This window comes from Gastrolobium bilobum, unplaced genomic scaffold (assembly GCF_033153095.1).
Source record: "Gastrolobium bilobum isolate Gb01-03AN ecotype WA unplaced genomic scaffold, APGP_CSIRO_Gbil_v1 utg5152, whole genome shotgun sequence".
Taxonomy (NCBI): Eukaryota; Viridiplantae; Streptophyta; class Magnoliopsida; order Fabales; family Fabaceae; genus Gastrolobium; species Gastrolobium bilobum.
The window spans coordinates 269,583-291,498 of NW_026898358.1; the positions used below are offsets into that span (position 1 = coordinate 269,583).

General features: G+C 33.5%; 2 protein-coding genes across 2 annotated transcripts in view; one reads left to right on the forward strand and one right to left on the reverse strand.

Annotated features, from left to right (window-relative positions):
- The window catches only part of LOC133315216 (catalase isozyme 1), a 99,796-nt gene that overhangs the window by 57,288 nt on the left and 20,592 nt on the right, over positions 1-21,916 (reverse strand). The window lies entirely within an intron of this gene.
- LOC133315219 (uncharacterized) lies at positions 980-19,840 on the forward strand. Its single transcript, XM_061516797.1, has 39 exons — positions 980-1,124; positions 1,585-1,664; positions 1,890-1,989; positions 2,230-2,337; positions 2,595-2,711; positions 3,160-3,310; positions 4,120-4,367; positions 4,488-4,676; positions 4,796-4,872; positions 4,950-5,067; positions 6,477-6,560; positions 7,058-7,153; positions 7,225-7,326; positions 7,623-7,691; positions 8,346-8,441; positions 8,525-8,632; positions 9,142-9,255; positions 9,466-9,549; positions 9,701-9,829; positions 12,128-12,326; positions 12,467-12,610; positions 12,809-12,852; positions 13,317-13,400; positions 13,534-13,602; positions 13,689-13,765; positions 14,401-14,470; positions 14,709-14,858; positions 15,737-15,802; positions 15,905-16,049; positions 16,228-16,292; positions 16,370-16,435; positions 16,670-16,763; positions 17,063-17,099; positions 17,247-17,304; positions 17,469-17,579; positions 17,791-17,858; positions 18,223-18,289; positions 18,382-18,450; positions 19,515-19,840. The coding sequence occupies exons 1-39, from the start codon at positions 1,080-1,082 to the stop codon at positions 19,593-19,595; spliced, it is 3,879 nt and encodes a 1,292-aa protein (XP_061372781.1). The 5' UTR covers positions 980-1,079; the 3' UTR covers positions 19,596-19,840.

Genomic DNA, 21,916 nt, shown 5'->3' on the forward strand with positions numbered 1-21,916 from the left:
ACTGGTGTCATCACCATTACATATTACTACCAGCCAATAACCATTACCTCCACCACCTCAACTAGCCACCCGCCACACCAGCCGTCGTTACCACCAACCACTGTTACTAGCCACTTGCTACAATATTGACAATTAATTCAAAACATAATTTTTTAAAATTTATTTGGTCTTGATATATTTTTTATTTTAAAATTTTTGCAAACTATTTATATAATTTAATATATTTATTTAAAATTGAGACTTTTGAAATTATTAATACTTTAAATTAAGAACTAATGTGTAAATACGTAAAAAAAAGTAGTTTAAAAATTAGTTTTAAAACTCATATAAAATTATATTAAAGAAGTATTTTTGTCTATTCGAATCATATAATGACACCGTATGATTCGCTTCAAATGTAGGATACGATAACACTATCTTATAACATTGTTTATTCTATTCACATCAAATATAAGATATGATATTAGACCGATCTCATTTTTTTTTATCCTATTTATTATTATCATATCATGTCCAACAAATGGCCCTATATTCAATTACGTGATATGAAAATTCATAAATATTATTACCTATTCTGTGTGCTATATAAATGTTAGTAAATGTAAATAAAATTTTAAATAATGTTATTGAATATAACAATATTTAGATTATAAAAAATAAATGCATGATTAATTTAGATTAAAAAATGTTCAAGATTATAATAATATTTATACTTTTTATTTTTTAACAATTAAATTAATTGAATAAATACTAAAAATAATAATTTAATATATAAAGATCAATGAAATAAGGAAAAAACACATAGAAAACATTAATTACATGTCATAAATAATTCAATACTTTAACGTAAATTCCCTCAAAATTCGGGAAGATGGCAACGTCAGAAGAGATGAGATTGCCACTGTCACTTTTGAGTAGTTCAGAGTGTAATCTTATAAATACGTTTTTTGACTCTCAGAAAGGTACAACAGCAAACGGTTTGAAGCTCTATCTCTCACTCTCTCTCTCTTTTTGCCTCTGTGTCGCGTCGCACACAGCACACTTATCACTGTTTGCACCGGAAGCTAAAAGTTCTCGCAATGGACCTTCGTCTAGGGTTTTTCACGTTCATATCTCTGTTTCAGGCAATGACTGTCTCTCTTCACCTTTTACTCTTCTGCTGCACCTCTGATTTTTTTTTTTTTTTTTCTTTCTGATTCTATGCCCGCGTTCGCCACCTAATGTCTTTATCATTCAGAGGATGCAATTCATGCTGTGTTTGGTTACCAAGAGAGAAAGAGAGCAATTAATTTGTTGCTTGGTTATCAATATTTTTGTTGAATTTTTATTTTTTTTTAAAGAAAATGGAGAGTTGAAAATTGAAGTAGGACGTTTAAAGATTTCATAGATTTCGGGAATGGAGGATGATGCTTTAAATATTTTAACTATTTGTTGAAGATAATAAGGGAAACAAGATATTTGGTGGAGTACGACATAATCCATTTTACGTGGCTCAGGCTATGTTTGCTGGCTTGAATTGCAAATCAATTGCATTGGTCACTTTGTTTGGTTAAATTGCTAACTTATGCGATTCATATTTTGCAGGTTTGTCTAATTTTATCTTTAATAGAAGCTGAAAATTTGTCTGCAAGGCTTCTTTTGACATCCAATGCCACAACATCGGGGTAAGCCTTCTTTATATGTTATAACTATGGTGTGGGTTTCTAGCCGAAAACCAATTGATTCTTGTGTGCTGCTGTGCTCCAATTTTGCAATTCTGTTTGTTTGTGTATATCTACAGTACTTAGTTCTTGCCTACATTAGCACTACGTACAGGACAGAAGTTGGAATTTCTTCATGTTACGATCTGGAAAACATAGAAATTTTCAGTTCCATTTTCTTTTATACAGGGAAAGGCATTCTGAGGATTATTGTGCAATGTATGACATTTGTGGAAAGCGCAGTGATGGTAAAGTATTGAACTGTCCATATGGTTCCCCAGCTTTGAAGGTATATATAAGGGCATTTATCTTTATTCTTGAGTTCATTTTCCTGTTTTTCTTTTCCTTTATAAAATAATCATCTTTTCAAACTCTTTTTTCCTATTTAATTTCCTATTCCGTGACCTAATAGTTGATATTGAACGTTGGTTTCTGTTCTTTTAAGCATAATAGGTGCATCACATCTTACAGTCTGAACTTTTAAAGCTTTAAATTTTGTCATGATCTTGTGAACTCTTGTTTTTCCCAGCCAGATGATTTGCTTTCATCAAAGATCCAAAGTTTGTGTCCAACAATTACTGGGAACGTTTGTTGTACAGAAACTCAGTTTGACACATTAAAGGCGCAAGTCCAACAGGTAAATCTTCTATCAAATTTTATATTATTGATGCATATTCATCATGAACATAATATTTTGAATTGATCCCACAGCTTCTCATTCTCTTACTTTCTTTTTAAAGATTTTATGGATATTATAGATACTAATATACTGTATGGTAATGGTTTGCCTTTGTATGTCTCTCAATCTTTCTAGTTCATCTTGCTTTTCACTCATTATTTCCAGCTTTTTGAAAATCTGCGCATATGCCTTTAATACGTTGTGTATTCTGGCAGGCAATTCCTTTTCTTGTAGGTTGTCCAGCATGCTTAAGAAACTTTCTGAATCTGTTCTGTGAGCTTACATGCTCTCCAAATCAGAGTTTATTTATCAATGTGACTTCAGTTGACAAGGTAAGATCCAGCACGTTCTTTTCATTTTTCATTTGATTGTCTTGACTATAATGATGTAATTTCATTTATGCAGTTTTGTTTTTATCATTCATTAAAACAGCAAGAAATTTATCTTAAATATGTGTTAGCTGCCCCCTCAAACACAAGATGTATTGTTTTCTGTAATTTAGGTGCATAACTTGTCCTCTGTTCTTGCACTTCACTGTTAGTCTTGTATTATAATATTTCTTGTTTTATAAAAATAAAAAAGCTGATAATAGGCATCCTATGAGATGACTCTTCTTCTTTGTTTCAATACTAACAAATCTGAACAACTGAGAAAGCGCCTATTTTGTGTTCTTGTTTTTTTATATTATTTTTTATCAGTATTTTGGATGCAAATCACAAGTTGCTACCACCTGCATTACTTTTACAATGTAATTGTTACTGATATTATTACAATTTTCAGGTTGGCGGTAATTTGACAGTGGGTGGAATTGATTATTTTGTTACTGATGCTTTTGGTGAAGGGTTATATGAGTCCTGCAAGGATGTAAAGTTTGGCACCGTGAATTCTCGAGCTATACAATTTGTTGGTGGTGGTGCTCAAAATTTTAAAGGTAAATTGTACTTTTAAATCTTTAACCAAATATTTTTCCTCTTACTCATGTCTTTTGTATATGATTTCATGTTGCAGTGGTGAATTATAGAGACGCAGAGATGTAAAATTAGCTTTTCTGATTTAAGGATCATAGAGTCTGTCACTAAAATAAAAAGAGGGCGAATCGGAGTGGTAGTAAAACTGTTCCTTTGTGACTGAAAGGCCACAGGTTCAAATTTGGGAAACAACCTTTTTGCAAGGGTAAGGCTGCGTACAAGGATTGCACTCACCCCACACTCGCTAGTCGGGTTAAATTGGGGAGTGGTTTTCTAGAGTCTGTCACTGAAATAGCAAGTATAACGTCTTGCGTATGCTCTGCATATGGTGTGCCAAAGATATTTTGGAAAGATACATATATCTGTAGGACATCTCCTTAATTGTTCTCCTGACTGCTCTGTATACTTCAAGTATTAAGAATGGGAAGTAGATGGATGCATCGAAATTCTTGGTTTATGATCTTTTCTTAAATAGCTCTGAGAAATGAGAATATGTGCAATGATTGAAGCAAACAATGCATTTTATTTCGAGTAGGTTACATTTTGTCGTGTAAGACATACCATCCTTTCCCTATTTAACAGAAGCCCATACCCTTGTATAGTATTGTCTATGCAGAAAAAACTATTGTGACTATCCTTGTGGAAATTTAACTACACGTGATACAGTAGCAACATAACAAATGTAATGGTCCATATCGATAGGGGTTGCTTGCATAAAATTATTCTTTTAGTGTATTGCTTGAAAGTCTTATACTGCGATTGCTTTTGGCAGAGTGGTTTGCTTTCATCGGTAGAAAAGCAGCCCCTAGCAGTCTTGGTTCACCATATGCGATTACGTTCCAGCCAAATGCAACCAAGTCATCTGGCATGAAACCTATGAATGTTTCAACTTATTCATGCAGTGATATTTCTCTTGGTTGTTCGTGTGGTGACTGTCCTTCAGCTTCAGTATGCTCTAATTCAGCAGCAACTTCCACCCATAAGAAGGATTCCTGCTCCGTGAAAGTTGGTACTTTAATGGTAAGGGAGCATATAATAATGATTTTGATATTTACCAGGTGCATTTAATTGCTCTTCATGATGAATAAGATGTGCTTTAAGGCTGCTGCATGTTCTTAACTAACATGACTTTATCTGTAGGTGAAGTGTGTCGACTTGATTTTAGCAGTCTTATACATCATACTGATTTGTGTGCTCTTGGGTTGGGGATTGTATCATCGGATAAGGGAAAGAAAGCCGACATATAGAACAAAATCGGGGTCTAATGTCATTAGTGGTGATATGCCGTATTCTCTTAATATGGAGAAGGATGAGAACCCCCCTTTGCAGGTTCATGATAGTATGCTATTTCTTCATGATAGACATGTTTGAGAATTGTCTTCCCTTTTCTTACTTGTGCATGGCTGGCCAATTCTGACTTTGTTTTTACTGATGTTTATCATTATAAGATGATTGAAGATGTTCCACAAAATAGAAATGGAGTCCGGCTCTCAGCCGTTCAAGGATACATGTCAAATTTTTACAGGTCATTGCCTATGCTATCAATATGCATATCAACTTCCATAAAATGATATCTGACCCCATGTTTGCAAATATGATCAGGAAATATGGATCATATGTAGCCAGAAATCCAATTATGGTCTTGGCTTCATCTCTGGCTATAGTTCTTCTACTTTGTCTAGGTCTGATCCGATTCAAGGTCGAAACACGACCTGAGAAGGTATCACATAGTTGCTTCTCTATTGTTTAAAATGCTTTGTTTAATTCTATTTTCTTTCTGAACATGCTTCTATATATTGATATCGATAAAAATGGAGACAAGCTCCTACAATGAGATTCAACAACAATGAAACAGTAAATACAACAATTAACTACCAATAAGGATGATCACATAACACATGTGATCCCTTAATTACAGTGAATGTAAAATACAAATGCAGAAGGAAGACTACAATTCTAATCTAAGTTCACTCCCAAGAACCCTTAACCCAGGTGCTCAAGAGGTCCCAATTCCCCATTCCATAATCACACAATCCATGCCTCTTCCCTCTCTCTCTTCCTCCCTATAACCAACTCAATCCCCAATTCCGCTACCTCCTAATTCCCCTTCTCCATTCACAGCTTGTCAGTTGGACTCCCTTGTAACTAACTTCCCTTTGCTGTTACTGCTTTGTGGATCCTTTGCCCCATCTCTGCTCTGATGGGTTTTGGCTTTCTTCTCCTTTTTTTTTTTTTTTTTTTTTTTTTGCATTGGTACACAAATTGTACTGGTCAACCACAGCTGTATCTGATTTCCATGTCTGATGAATGAATTTTCATCTCACTTCTGAAGCTTAAAAACCAATTGGCGCTTTATCTCTGGCTTAAAAAATTTTGGTGTATATTTTTTTTCCATTGATTTCAATGCTCTTTGTATTTGTAGCTTGACTTTTTTGCTGGTCTGTTTCACTCTTGAGACCTGCACCCACTTGAGTTCCCACTTTATTGCTGTTTTCAGTTTCTACAGATGGGTCAAATTTCTTTCAAGAGGCTGACCTTTTTTTTTGGGGACATAAATTGAAAGTGAAGTTTGTAGGAAATCAGAATTAATTAATTGTAAATATTTCCATATATTGAGCATATCATATCCCTGATTTTTGTAGGAATCAAATAGAATTATTTTCCATTTTTTCTTATGTAGTATTGATATTGTAATTATCTTGTTTCCTTTTTTACTTAGGTTACTTGTATATATTGTAACCTCCCATTGTTGATTAAGCAAGTCAATACAGAAGTATTTTCACAAAGCTTGCTTTAGTTTTGATCATCCCATGGTTCTTTATTTTATCATTTTATGGATGAAAATAAGGTTGGTGACACTATTTGAGAATTGTTTTTAATGGGGGGAAATTGTTGGTTGAAAAATATTCTGGCAAGAGTATCAAGAAGTGTAATGAACCATTGCAATTTTGAATTCAAATGGAATAAAAAAATTCATAGGCCTGGAAGAAATAGCTTTAAGATTCTGTTATTATGGTTTAGTAGTTAAGTGTCTAGGCTACTTGGTTTCTGAACATTTATTTTTTATTTTTTTATATCTTTCTTTACGTTAGTTCTGAGTTTGTGAAAATAACTCCCTGCACTTTTCAGCTCTGGGTAGGACCTGGGAGTAAAGCAGCACAAGAGAAGCAGTTTTTTGACAGCCATCTTGCTCCGTTTTACAGGATTGAACAGGTTCTTATATTGGCTGATTTTCTTTTGTTTTCTCCCCATAATAATAAATCAACTTATCAAGTTCATTGTCAGTACAATTTGCAATGACTCCGCCTTAGCAATGTTTTTCTAATTTTATTTTATTCAGTGACTTCTTCCCTCCTCTTCTGTAAAAAAAGATGCATGTTTCTTATTTCTTTTGCTTTTAGCTTCCTTGATTCATATTCAGGGTATAAAATGTACCAAAAGACAAACATGTTTGTGGAAAAAACTGCTCTTTTCTTTATCAAAGCTTCACCAGGATACATTCTTTGCCAAAATGCATGAAGTGATGAAGCTGTATATAGTATAATTGTAATTTATACTAAGAAATCTTGTCATAGCTTAATGTTGATATTACTTTGATCTGATAAGTCAACACTAGTCTGAATTCTGTAACATGAGGCAATATGTAATCATCTTCAGGCAAGATTTATTGCTAATTTATTTGAGCAGTGACAGTCTTTTTTCTTTTGCAGCTCATCCTAGCAACAGTTCCGGATCAGGTGAATGGTACATCACCAAGAATTGTGTCAGAGGACAACATTAGGTTTCTGTTTGAAATACAAAAAAAGGTAAGTGTTCCCTCTAGTAGTACTACTGAAATATTTTGATGATTATGTTGGATTGAAGGCATTGCTGTCAGGTTGATACAATTCGTGCTAATTATTCTGGCTTGATGGTATCTCTCCAAGACATCTGTATGAAGCCACTAGACAAAGATTGTGCCACTCAAAGTGTCCTGCAGGTATAGTTATTGATAGAGAATTTTGAAGTTTTATTTTCACTAAGGGAAGCCCTGTGCTGTAAAGCTCCCACTATGCGTAGAATCCAGGGAAGGATTGTACTATACTCTATTGTAGGCAGCCTTACCTTGCATTTGCAAGAGGCTGATTACATGAATTGAGCTTGTGACGTCAGAGTCACATGGTGACAACACCAACCGTTGTGCCAAGGTTTTAATGTTTCATTTTCATTCTTGTAATAAATTTGTATGATTTTAGCTTCTTTTGATTAGCAATTTTTCCCCCTCATGGTTGACAGTACTTCAAAATGGACCCCAAAAATTTTGATGATTATGGGGGAGTTGAACATCTCAATTATTGTTTCGAGGTACCAAATGTTAACTTTACATCTTGAAGTTGATTGTAGAAGTAGATGTTCTTAATTCTGCTGTCATTTGGCAAGTTCGCATGAAAAATAATTCTCAAGATATCCTTCCGTACCATACATTTATATCCAACGATCAGTTATGTCATTTTATGCATGCTTTTAATTTCTTAAGCAAATCAATCAGAGATTTAGAGCCTGGCCTACTACAGGGAATGCCTTTTTGGGTGTATTTGTTTTATATTCTAATATCATAAGCAAAAATTTTCTGTTTAAAGCATACTTATCCAGTGTTTGATAGATACGAATGGATGTTAAATGCATTTAGGAGAATATCATTTTGATCAAAATCATCTTGAATTTTGTGTGATTTTCTCTATCCTGGGAAAGTTGGGGACATGGCGTGGATGGTAGTGACTAGAGTTTCTAACTTGTACTTCATTTTGCACATTACATCAAATCTTTTTGAAGATATTTTTAAATTTATAGCTATGGGGAAAAACCTTTGCGTCTTTGCCTAATATCGATGATTTTCTCGTTCTTACTATCTGTTGGCATCAATATGAAACTTTATACATGACATATGCAGTGACTATCATGCGCATACAATATAATAGCAAAATGACCTAATCATTTTCTAATGTTGTGTTCATTCAGCATTATTCATCAGCAGATCAATGTATGAGTGCATTTGAAGGTCCTCTAGATCCAAGCACTGTATTAGGAGGTTTTTCTAGGAATGATTTTTCTGGGGTACTTTCTCTATTCTTCTAGGATGTGAATGAATTGTATTTTATGGGGCATATGATAACTGTACTGTGATTTATTCAAGACAGGCATCTGCGTTTATTGTAACTTATCCGGTAAATAATGCTATTGATGAAGAAGGTAATGAAACCTCAAAGGCAGTTGCTTGGGAGAAGACCTTTATTCAGTTGGTGAAGGTTTGTATCATGTATTTATACTTTTCTCTTCCTCTCACTGTTGAGTAACTCATATCTTCACTGTCATTTGACCTGTAGTTGACCCACAGCCCCTTAGACACTTGTCCTGCATAGTTAGTAAACTATATTTTAAGCTATAGTGCTGAATTTGCTTCCGCAGAAAGGAACATGGTCCAGGTTGCTGCCATGTCATCCATCTCTAGGAAATACTTGGTGCTGGGTTTGATTCCTAGTGAGTCTTAGTACTCACAGTTAGGTCAAATTTACCCATCCCATATAGGGCCTTGCATGTAGAAAGAACAATAAAAAGATGCATAAAATGTTTGGTAGATTGCGTGCTTGTCCTTTGTGATGTTACATGGTCATGTATCCTGGAACTGACCCATTGCCATCCCTATCATTCAACCTATTTTCCTTGATTTTCTGTATCCTGGAACTGACCCATTGCCATCCCTATCATTCAACTTATTTTCCTTGATTTCCTGTATTTACTGTGTCCTTTGTGGTAGGATGAGCTGTTACCAATGGTGCAATCCAGAAATTTGACACTTGCTTTTTCATCTGAAAGCTCCATTGAGGAAGAGTTGAAAAGAGAAAGTACTGCAGATGCTATTACTATATTGGTAATATTCCCCTTCCTTTTTATGTTGATGCTTGCTTGCCCTAAATAATACTTTTTTAAAAACAAAAGCAAAAACCAAAGTTTTTAGTCTGAAGCATGATTATGGAATTATGTGAATGAGTTATATGTCATGGATTTCCAAAATCTTGCAATATTTTCTGTTTGTGGGGGTAAATTGTTTAATCCTTGTATTGTACCTCATTTATTGCAGGTTAGCTATCTTGTGATGTTTGCTTATATATCTCTTACTTTAGGGGATACACCTCATCCTTCGTCTTTCTATATTTCATCTAAGGTGCTGTACCAACCACATTATCAAACCATCTTTTTTCTTTATCTTCCGTCATTACTACTATGGAATGAATTTCTGATTTTAAGCAGTTTACATGTGGAGATAGATTTTTTTAATGTACTTAAATATCTAATTGTGAAATTTTGGATTACAGGTATTGCTTGGTCTTTCAGGAGTGATGCTTGTTATGGTGTCTGTCCTTGGATCAGTTGGAATTTTTAGTGCCGTTGGTGTAAAATCTACATTAATCATCATGGAAGTTATCCCATTTCTTGTTCTAGCTGTAAGTATTCTTTTGCTTATAAAGTTATCAGATGATAGCTATCAGTGAAACATATATTTCTCATTATTGCTGCTGTTTGTGGTGTTTGGGTTGGTGGTTGTGTTATTTTTGAGAAACTGTTCTTTATCTGCTTGTAATTTGATCTGTTTGATTTACCTGGGTATGATGTTTCACGATCTTCATTCACAAAAACCTATGGAGCTTTCCTTATTTGAATTTTGAAATTCAAATCCTACGTTCTTCAAATTTGTAAAGGAGTTTGTGCATAACAATAAATTAATGGAGAAAAAAATAGAGTTTTATTCTAAAAACACACCTGAATGAATATCCATTATCCATAAGCCATACCTATACCCATAGCTTCATAAAACACCCAAATATTGTTTTTATGTTGACATGAAATAAAATAATATTCATTTACTTATTTTTATACATACTAGCAAGTATCCTGCGCATTGCATGTGGGGTGGAAGCGGGTCTGCCTATTTCTCAAACATAAAGTCTGAGACTGGCCTTTTACCTTACATAGACCTTTTTAAGGCCTGGCCTGGTCCTTTTAATGGAATACTTTATATTAAGGCCTTTAAATAGGCTAGCATATCTATCTCTACATAGGCTAATAGGCTTAAACCTTTATACCTAACTTTATAAATAGGCCAACAAGTATGAGCTTCCAAGAAATTATGGTAATAATAATAACGATATTTTATTTGTATTTACTTAAATAGGCTGCCCCATTAGGCATAAAAGGCTTTTTGGATGATCTAAAGGTTGTATTTTATTTATACATAGTAAATAGGCCTAGGCCTGATTGCCTAATGCAGGTCAGGACATAGGCCTTTAATCAAGGGTATTTTTAAATTCGGGTAAAAAAAGAAAAAATATTTAAGAGAAAATGTTTAAAATTATAAAGAAGACATGCATAATTAATCTAGGAAGAATCTAAAAAATATAAATTAAAAGAGATAAAATGTTAAAAAATATGAAGAAGATATGCATAATTAATTCAAAAGATTTGAATTTAAAATTTAAAAGAAAACAATTTCAGAATGACGTGTCATTGTTTGAAGGGGTAGACTGGGTCATGCAATCAACTCTTCCAAAAGTTCGAGCTGTTAGGTGAAGACACATGAATGTTATTTATATTATATTTCTAACACGTCCCTTCAGGCAAGAGCTCTTTGATCTTGATAGGTAAATAACGCACAGTCTCACCAAACATATGCTAAGAAATATCACAATATTTATTAGAAGAATACGGGCGACAAGGATCAAATCTAGACCACTGGGTCATAGAGGCTCTGATACCATGTCGCAATCAACTCTTCCAAAAGGTTAAGCTGTTACGTGAAGGAACATGAATGATTTTTATATTATATTTCTAACAGACTAAAAGATTAAGTCATTCTCAAGAGACTAATTTTGATATATAGGAGTGGATCTTTGGGTAAAATGGTAAAATATACCAACCCATATCCCAAAAAAAAGCCTTCCACTATACCTGCATCTATATCCATTTAAGTGTGTTTTTCTCACCCATACCATCCCACAGTAGGGTAAATAGGTTTGGCAAATGGGTGGTACATACCATTTACATCTCTAGTGTGACCTGTGTTCAAGATACTTTTAGAATCCAAAAATATTGAACCAATTTAAGAATGTTTCCTTGTTCTTCTTTGAAAATGTTGGTGCAACTTAAATATTAATTTAAAAAATAAAAAGTGAAACAACACCATAGTTAAAATTTAGGGAGAACTGAAGTAGAGAAGTAAAAAAGTTTAGGATAAAAATAACATGCTAAATTATTGGATTTTATTTGATTTGTTTGATTACATTTATAACCTTTACTTTAATTACTTTGTTTAAATACAAATATAAAAACATGATAATGTCGTTTTTGGAATTCTTGTGACAAAATAAGCATATGAACTATTATGAATTACTACAAAGAGTTATCTTTATTAGTATATAGATAATCAATAATGCATCTTATCCTATAATATACAATTGTTCTGTTCAAGCCAGATGAATAACATCAATGAAGCTGCAATTGTTCTGCAGATGATTGTTCTCCTACCTCTCCAACATGTTACTGGCTGCGCTACTATTTGTGTCATAATTTAACTTTCTATAGAAATGGATTATAACATATCTACAGTTATGTAGTAGTCGAACAATATATTAGCTAGCTAGTAATTGGTCCTTTCAATTCAGACATTATATTCCAATTCACCAATTCCAACTTTTGTTTACCATTCTTTTGAACCTGTTTTGTCTTCCTGAATCTCTGTGCATTAGGTTGGTGTGGATAATATGTGTATACTAGTTCATGCGGTGAAAAGGCAACAGCTGGAGTTGCCTTTAGAAGTGAGGATAAGCAATGCACTTGTGGAAGTTGGACCATCAATAACATTGGCTAGTTTATCAGAGGTAGTAGCTTTTGCAGTCGGAAGCTTTATTTCCATGCCTGCGTGTCGTGTGTTCTCCATGTTTGCAGGTAAGTTTTTATCCTCTTGGAATTTTATATCTTTGCAATAGTCTCAGTTGTTTCTTGTGTCAAATGCTAATCCTTTTTTTTTTTTTTTTGTATATCATCAAATGCTAATCCTTAGCTTCCCTTCCCGTGTTCTTTTGCAGCACTGGCTGTTCTTTTGGACTTTCTCCTGCAAGTTACTGCTTTCGTAGCTCTGATAGTTCTTGACTCTTTGCGAGCAGAGGATAAGAGAGTTGATTGTTTTCCTTGCATAAAAGTGCATTCTTTGCATGCAGACAACGACAAAGGTATAGCAAAAAATTAAACCGGAGATGAAACTTCCGCTTTTTATTATTGTATCTTTTTTTTCAATTTGATTGTAAGCTTTCCCTCTCCTCTCCTCTTTAATAACTATATCTTTGTATGACCAAAATTGTCATTTAATCAAAAAAAGATTGGAAACTTAGGTTACTTCTATTGAAGTTTGTCTTTTCAAAACTTCTCAGGTATTGGACAAAGAAAGCCTGGTTTATTGGCTCGATATATGAAGGTATTTAGCATTATCTTTATTAGCAATAATTGTTCATTGGTTAGTAATAGAGGACTAAGCCTAATGGATAATGTTACAATTTTGTGAAGCTCCTTGTATGAAGTATTTAATTTTTAATCTGGCCATAATTATAAATTTTATTATTGTAAAGAGAGTAATTGGGTATGCTAAGCTTCATACTGTTGTTGGGATTCGAACTTGTATTGATGTAAAGATCTTCTTTTTTTCTGTAATCTTCTAATAATGAAGGCTACAACACTTTGTCAAGCAATCAGCAGACAATTAACTTATCCTTAAAGTTTAAGGTTTTCTATTTGTGTTTCTGTCAACATTTTGAGTTTGTTTAGTCACTTTTTCATGCTTTTGGAATTCAATAACTTCTTTTATCCAACTTTTGGTGTTGACTTCATTATTTCCTTTGTTTTACTTGGTTTCTTATCCTGGTGTTTTATTTTCCCTTTCAGGAGGTTCATGCTCCCATTCTTAGTATTTGGGGAGTAAAAATAGTTGTCATTGCTATTTTTACGGGATTTGCATTGGCTAGCATAGTAAGTCTTTGGATTTGTTTCTATAGCTGTGAGATTAGTTAAACCATACCTATTTGTGCTTCTAATGCATTGTTTTCTTATTGCTTCCTCTCTCTCTCTCTCTCACTTTTTTGTCTTTATCTGAACCATATAGGCATTAAGCACTAGAATTGAACCTGGTTTAGAGCAGGAGATTGTTCTTCCCCGCAACTCATATCTCCAGGTTTAACATTTTGGCTTAGCCTCATATATTCATGTTTTTGTTTATCCATGACAATGTGTTCAAACTGTATATATGTCTTCTTGCAGGGGTATTTTAATAATGTTTCAGAATATCTCAGAATTGGACCACCTTTGTATTTTGTTGTAAAGAACTATAATTACAGGTATTTTTGTCATATAATGTTTTGTTCTGCATCCACCTTTATGTTTAGAGAATAAATTTTTACTGATTTTGTTAATTTTCTGGGATACATGCATGCATGTGTTAGTGATAGGAATATCAGTGCATCTTGAAGTTTAGTGACATTTCAGATTAGCCCAGTCATGCATATACATAATTTGCTCCAATATGGATATCTTTTGACAATAAAGTGTTTTTTTTGGTGTCTATGCCACTCATGGTCCAGTCCTACTATGAATGGGGTCGGTGGCAGCATGAATAAATTTCTTAAACCATAATATAATGTTATTTGTTGAACTTCCATATTCAGTCATAGTATTTTTGCAATGTTTATTTCTTGCTCATAGGCATATATATATGGATATAAAATAAACTACTGTTGACATTAGTATGAAACATAGTAACTTGTGTCTTACTATGTACATATCCTTTGTTATGAGGTGGGATTGATGATTGATCACAAATTGTTTCACCCGACCAAAAATCTGTTTGTGTTCCAGCCACTTAAGTTTAAAACTTTATTTGGGGCATATATCTTTTTGAAGGGAAAGGATTAACCTTGTCTTTGTACTTTTAATGATGAGGATGATTGGTTCTAACGTTATTTCCTCACCTCAGCTCAGAATCAACACATACAGATCAGCTTTGCTCCATTAGCCAATGCAATTCAGACTCTCTTTTAAATGAGGTAAAACATTAGCAGCTGGCTTATTTGATTCTGGTTGTTTGTGGGACATTTAACTTTACAAATCCATCATTTCTTAATGAAACATCTGGTTTTCTTTTTATATTATTTTGGTTATATTGAGCTGGTAGTCCATGCCATCCATCTACTTGTTTATCTTAGTTGGTAATTGTTTTATTCCCTACAGATCCATGATAACCTGGATACTCCTTGTAATGGATGTTGTCTTTTTACCTTGTAGATTGCTAGAGCGGCCCTAGTACCAGATGAAAGTTATATTTCCAAGCCAGCTGCCTCATGGCTTGATGATTTTCTTGTGTGGGTATCTCCAGAAGCATTTGGGTGCTGCAGGAAGTTCACAAATGGGAGTTATTGCCCTCCCGATGATCAGGTCTGGTGCACACTTTAGTAAGCCAGTGATTTGTATGATTAATTCCAATTCTGTTATAAATATATGCTTGTTCATGACTTCATGTTTTGTGTTAGGATTCTTACATATCAATATTTTTATAGTGACTTAATAGAAATTTTGTCATGATCCGGGGGAATGTGCTCAATAGTACAAGAAGATCAATGATCATGGATTTACCCATTTACTTAATGTGTTGGACCTAAGATTTTGAATTTTGTTACTTCATTTATCTTCATTATCAGCTGCATAATCTAGAATATTTTCAAAGACGACTTAATTAATGATGAGACCTTGGGATGCATCACCTCAAAAGCTAACTCAAAAGGTGAGAGTGTCGAAGGCCTTATAAACCCCACATTAGTTGCTCGTACAACCAGTGTGGGACTCCAATTCCCATTCCTTGCAAATAGAACCCAACATTCCACCATGCTTCCCTAGTGTGTGCCCCCACGCACAACTCCACGTGATGGATACTCTGATACCATTTGATGAGACCTTGGGATGCACTATTCCAAAAGCTAGCTCAAAAGGTGAGAATGCCCAAGGCCTTATAAACCCCACATTAGTTGCCCATACAACCAATGTGGGACTCCAAGTCCCATACCTTGCAAATAAAACTCAACATTCTATGGTATCAGAGCAAAGAAATGGGATGAATTCCAGGAGGATGAGATTTTCCTTAATTGGTTAATAAAATTTATGAAAGAAAAGTCTCTTCTTCTTTAATAAATTTAATTTTCTATCAAAAAATTATGAGGGGAAAAATGTAGAGAATAAGAGTTTTCTGCTGTATTGAAACTTGAAAGCTTAAAATAATCTTGTGGTGGCTGACAAACTAAAGTTACTTTCCATTTCAGCCTCCTTGCTGTGCTCCTGGGGAAGGGTCTTGTGTTTCGGTTGGAACATGTAAAGATTGCACAACGGTAATTGGGAAAATCTTTTTTCAGACTCCTTACTGTGCTCCTGTTTGAATAGTTTCTTGTTTCTGTTCTGAGGCCTTAATGAAACACTTCACAATTATGCAGTGTTTCCGTCACTCAGATCTCCATAATGATAGACCATCTACAACACAATTTAGGGAGAAACTACCATGGTTTCTTAGTGCTCTGCCATCTGCTGATTGTGCAAAAGGTGGTCATGGGGCTTACACCAGCAGTGTTGAACTGAAAGGTTCGTTGATTTAAAGACACTCTTTTCTTGTGTTCAAATTCACTTTTAAGTCTTGTTCAAATTCTCTCCTTTAAGTCAACTTCTGACATGGGGTTCCCCTGAAGCCTGAACAAGTGTAAGTTCCAGAGAATGTAATATCTGACTATGTTATGGATTATTTGACTGTTTTGGTTGTCAGGCTATGACAGTGGCATTATCCAAGCATCATCCTTCCGTACATATCATACCCCCCTCAACAAGCAGGTTGTATTTTTATATTATTTGTTTTATGATTATTGTCAATTCAAAGGGCTCCAGGTTTAACAGTTAAACTGTTTTAGATTGACTATGTTAATTCCATGAGGGCTGCTCGAGAGTTCAGTTCAAGAGTTTCTGATTCTTTAAAGGTAATATATCAATCAGTTCTACTTGCTGAATCAAATTTTTTTGGCAGGTAGAAATATAATGTAGAAATAAAATGTAATACTAATTAAAGTGAGTGAAAGTCTTAACTCGTTCATTTCTTGCAGTACATGAGAATATCAGTCTCTTGCAATTGCTGCAGTAAAAAAGAATGAAGTAGAGATTAAGCTCTTTTCCACGTTTACTATGTCCAATCTAACATTCCTTTTCTGGTGCAGATTGAGATCTTCCCATATTCAGTGTTTTATATGTTTTTTGAGCAATACCTTAATATATGGAAGACTGCACTTGTCAACCTTGCTATAGCTATTGGTTAGTATTATGACTTAAAATTTGAGACTTCTTGTGGATTTTCTCATGTCATCATTGACCTGGTCTGGTCAGAATTCTGTGCATATTGCTGTTAATTGTTACTTTCATGGGAAAAATATGTGTGATCATCATGGAAAAAACATTTGTGTTGGGGGGAGGTGATGGATCTTGGGAAAATTTTGAGGGGAATTAGATTATACAATTACTTACGTATTGATTACAGTCTACGATTTATTTATTATGGATGTTGATGTTGAGCCTGTAAAATATTAACTTAATCATACAATGATGTGTAACAGGTGCAGTATTTATTGTGTGCTTGGTTATCACATCCAGGTGACAATGAGCTTAATTTAGCATATGTTTTAAGCTTTTTTTTTTTCTGTCCATCTTCCTGAATTAAATAGAAGTATCAACGAGTTATTGTCTGATGAATGAGTCAAATTTTGGTTTGATCCTCCTTTGCTTTCAACCTTTATGTAGTTTATGGAGTTCAGCAATCATTTTGTTGGTGATGGCTATGATTGTCGTTGATCTTATGGTAAGTTTCCTTCTTTTAACTGTTACTTGATTTCTCCCTTTGCCGCTAATTGAAACATGCAATATAGTTCTCTTTACATATTGTTTAATATTTTTTTGGTGCTTGATATTTAGAATTTCAAATCACCTAGTTAATTTCTTTACTTACAAGACTATGCTTTGTAGGGTGTGATGGCCATTCTGAATATCCAGTTGAATGCTGTGTCGGTGGTCAACCTTGTCATGTCAGTGGGAATTGCTGTTGAGTTTTGTGTGCATATGACTCATGCTTTCACGGTTAGTAGCACACTGCATGTGTGTGTGTGTGATTTTGTATATATATATATTTTATTTTATTTTTTTCTTAGTATAGTATACCTGTATTTTGGTGCATATTTTCAACTAAAAATATTAGCAATATCACCTAATTCTGTAATTCTTGAACTGCATAACTTGATCATTTTTTTCTTTATGAACTAGTTTCTACCAATTCCGTAACTTATTACAGGTAACAAGTGGAGATAAAGAACAACGTACTAAGGAGGCACTGGGCACGATGGGTGCTTCAGTCTTCAGGTGATTTTGTGCTAGCAGAAATTTATTGTTCCATTTCTTGACTTGCACACGTGTATGCGCACAGCAAAGGGAAAAAGTCAATATTCTTCATGCTGCTCTTTGGTGCAGCTACTAATTCTGTATAGGAAATAGTGAATAGTAGATTCCTGGCTATGAAGGACCCTTAGTGATCACTTTTTACAAAATCAGGAATTTATTCCCTCCAGTTTGCTTTTCAATACATTTCCATGATAGACTTTGTACTGTTTTTGACACCAATTTCATGGTCACTGTGCACATCTACATCTGCATTCATATATTGTTTTGTCTTGAATTTATGTATGATATATTTTCTGAATAGCTTCCACTTTTTATGCAATTGCAGTGGTATCACACTAACAAAGCTGGTCGGAGTTATTGTTCTTTGCTTCTCAAGAACAGAAGTTTTTGTGGTATTATAAGTTCACACTTAGTTTATGGTCGGACTGTGATATATATGTGTATATTATATTACTTTGTGATAACTAACCTTTGCGTTTTGCAGATTTATTACTTTCAGATGTACTTGTCATTAGTACTTCTTGGTTTTCTGCACGGACTTGTTTTCTTGCCGGTTAGTGTTGTTTCCTTCTTAATTTGTCTTTTTGATTAATGAAAATGCATTGAGAGGATAAAGCGCCAGAAAAGCTGTGACTGAGTTACACTACTACATTAGGCTACTTTTTTTGTATTGAGTGGGGATACTATTTCATCAAGCACTTGTCTTAACACTGAAAATATGAAGTTTTTCAAAATCACGACTCCTTGACTAAAACATATACATTACTCGTAATATGAACTAGCCAAGTCTCTGACCATAATCATTCATGTGATCCCCCTGGGACATTATGCCAGCTGTCCAATGCTTTTGCCTGCTGTCACTGACCAACCTCCAATTAGAACTTTTTGTAATTATATATTGGGGATCACTCCGATTTTCATACTTTTCCCCCATAAGAATTTCGATCCAAGTGTAGGTTGTGGTTTGTGGAAATTAAAGTACATATAGTAACTGCTGATGAAAAAATTTGAGGGAGTAGATTTGCACATATACATGATTATCCAAGTGCTTGTATTTTATAAAATTCTAAACCATCGATTTTCTTATCTTGTGTGTTGTTGTTCACTTTTTAAAGTGCACCATAACTCTAGAAGATCCAAATCCTTTTTGTAAGGACCTGTAACTAAATCGCTGTTTGTTTATACTTGATGGACTCCAAGCATTTAGTTTGAAAATTATCAACCAATAAATGTTTACAATTGACAAGATACATGTACTTAAAAAAATGACCATGTACATTCTCTCAGCAAATCGATGATAGAATGTGCATAACGAAACTTTATTCCCTAGACTTAATTGTCTTAGTTTAAACAAATTCTATTGTTTGTCAGTAGTCAAGAATCACCGGATTTTTGAGTGGTTCTACTTTGCTTCCTATTAGCTTTTTTTAATGATAAAGTCTTAATGTGTATCTTTCTGCTTTTTATTTTTCCTATCAAGGATATTTATTTGTGTCAAATTTGTTTGACACAGCCAACTAACTAATAAACGTTTAATACATGTTGGTTTCTATCTTTGAAATTTGTTCTTGAAATCGAAAACATATTCTCATGCTCTCTTTTTTTGTCTGCTGCCAGGTGGTATTAAGCATCTTTGGTCCACCCTCAAGATGTACAATCACTGAGCAAGGGGAAAATCGTTCATCAGCTTCTTCGTAGCTAGTTATAAACTTACAGGCATTGGATGATAGATCGTCCACAAGTATTTCTGTAAAGTGCATAATGTTTTAGGCGAAAAAGAAGATAGGAAGTACACCAATTTTGACTTATCAGCCCCTCAACTTCTGTACCGTGACTCATATATCCATTTAATGATCTCTTGTATGTAAAGCTAAGGTGATAGTTTATGAAAATCAAATCAAAATGATAGTTTGTGGGAGAAAAAAGCTAAATAATTAAAACGATTTGGGAAAATTTTCTCCATTTTCACCTTATAGTATGGCACACCTAAATAATTATCAGTACGATCACTTTCGCTTCGATAATAAATAATGTTTTGAATCTTCAGTTAAAAAAGATTCCAACAGCAATGTCTCTTCGGTAGTGTAACTGCTCGAAAGTTGACAGAAATAAATGCGGCAAAATCCCTAGTCATTTTCCATCTTTTGAAAGCAAGAAAGGGGCACTGCAGTCCGTGACGTAAGAGCATATGAGACGACTTAATTAGCTAATATGATATAGGGGTTTAGTTTTCACCGAGAAAATTACTCTTCTGCGTCTGACACAAGATAATAGGGGTTATTTTCTTCTCTAATAGGAGAAAATGATTTTCCTATGATATAATGTATGGAAACTATTTTCTTATTTTACACAAAAAAATTATCTCTTATTTTTCTCATATTAAAAATTTTGCCATTGTGTTTTTTAATTTGTGGTAGATTCCATCATATTATGTGTTAGCATAAGATATATATCTTTAGCAACATGAGAAAATAGAACCCCTATAATGTATTAAGAAAACACTCCAAATATTAACAACACTAGTAAGTAGCGATGTTATTAAACCCGAATCGGGATATTGGATAACTGATTCAACCGCTTAATTGAATTTATGTAAAGATATATAATAAATATATCAATAGAAGTAATAAAATAACCAAAGTAATTTGGCTCAATGTTAGCATGTCGCTTTACTTTCCTTAGGTGTCTAGTTTGAACATTAGGAGTACAATTATGGTTGAATATTTTGCCATAATTTTCTAAAAATTGTTCAACCAAAAAATCAATACGCATCGGTTGAACTCGGGTTTTTACCGGTTCACTGATTTTTGACCGGGTTACATGCATGACCAGTTAATTAACTGAACCGAATCGGTTAGGATTTCAAGTCTCGGTTCAACCGGTTCGACGGGCGGAGTTGAGCATGTTTTAGTAATACTGGTCAGCAGTCACGAATTTTCAGGTGATATATGCGTTCATAAAATAAAAGTTTAATAATATTTTCTAAGAGTTAAGTGTTTGTCATTTTAAATGATAACTTTATGTTATTTTTAATGAAAATATGTTGTTTTGTGTGTTTTTAGTATTTTTTTTACATTTTTCTTTTTTATAAAATTATCCGGGGGTAGGGAGGAGAGAGAATGCAAAAACATACCAAAATGACATAATTTCATTAAAAATGACATAAAATTGTGTTATTTAAAATGACAAACGTTTATTTTTTCATTTTTAATGCTATTTGCTCCTTTAATCATGCACTACAATAGTTAAAGTTAATTAGACGTGACAAATTAATTTATATACATTAATTTAATTCATTTTCACTTTAAAATTATTTAATATTTAATATTAATAAAAGAGTTTTATTGGGATTGATGTTTGTTCTTTTTGTCATTTTAAGTGAGAGAAAGATATATACAATAAAAATCATGAAAAAGAGAAAATGAGTGTTTTTTTAAGTTAAATTTTAAATAAAAAGCATTGGTTTTAACTAAGGGAAAAAAGTATCTAATATTACTTTAGATAATTTTTTCTAATGATCAGTGAAACGACATCGTTTTGGGATTGAAAAATTAAAAAATATAACCCTGAAATAAATTAAAATTACAAATACATCATATTTTTGCCGCAAAACGACATCGTTTCGGTGAACATTAAACAAAGTTATCTCCGTTTACAAATTTTTTTTACAGATTACACTTAAGTATGACCGGCTATACACTCTTGATTAAAATAAAAAATTTGTAAATATAACCTTTCCCATTTTAAAATACATGATTAAATTTATGTGTATAATTAGAGTTAATGGAGAAGACATAGAAGAAGCAAGTGACAGTTAACGGTGTTTGCAAAAAATTTTACATATATGTTTTATTTTGAAATTAGATAGTGTAAAGAGTTTAAGTGCCTATTTGGATGAGTTTTTTTAAGCCAAGAGCTGTGTGTGTGTGTTTTTTTTTTATTTTTTAAAAAAGAACTTATACAAAAATTCTGTTTGGATGTCTGCTTTAACAAAAAAACAGAAGTCACAAAAAAAGTCA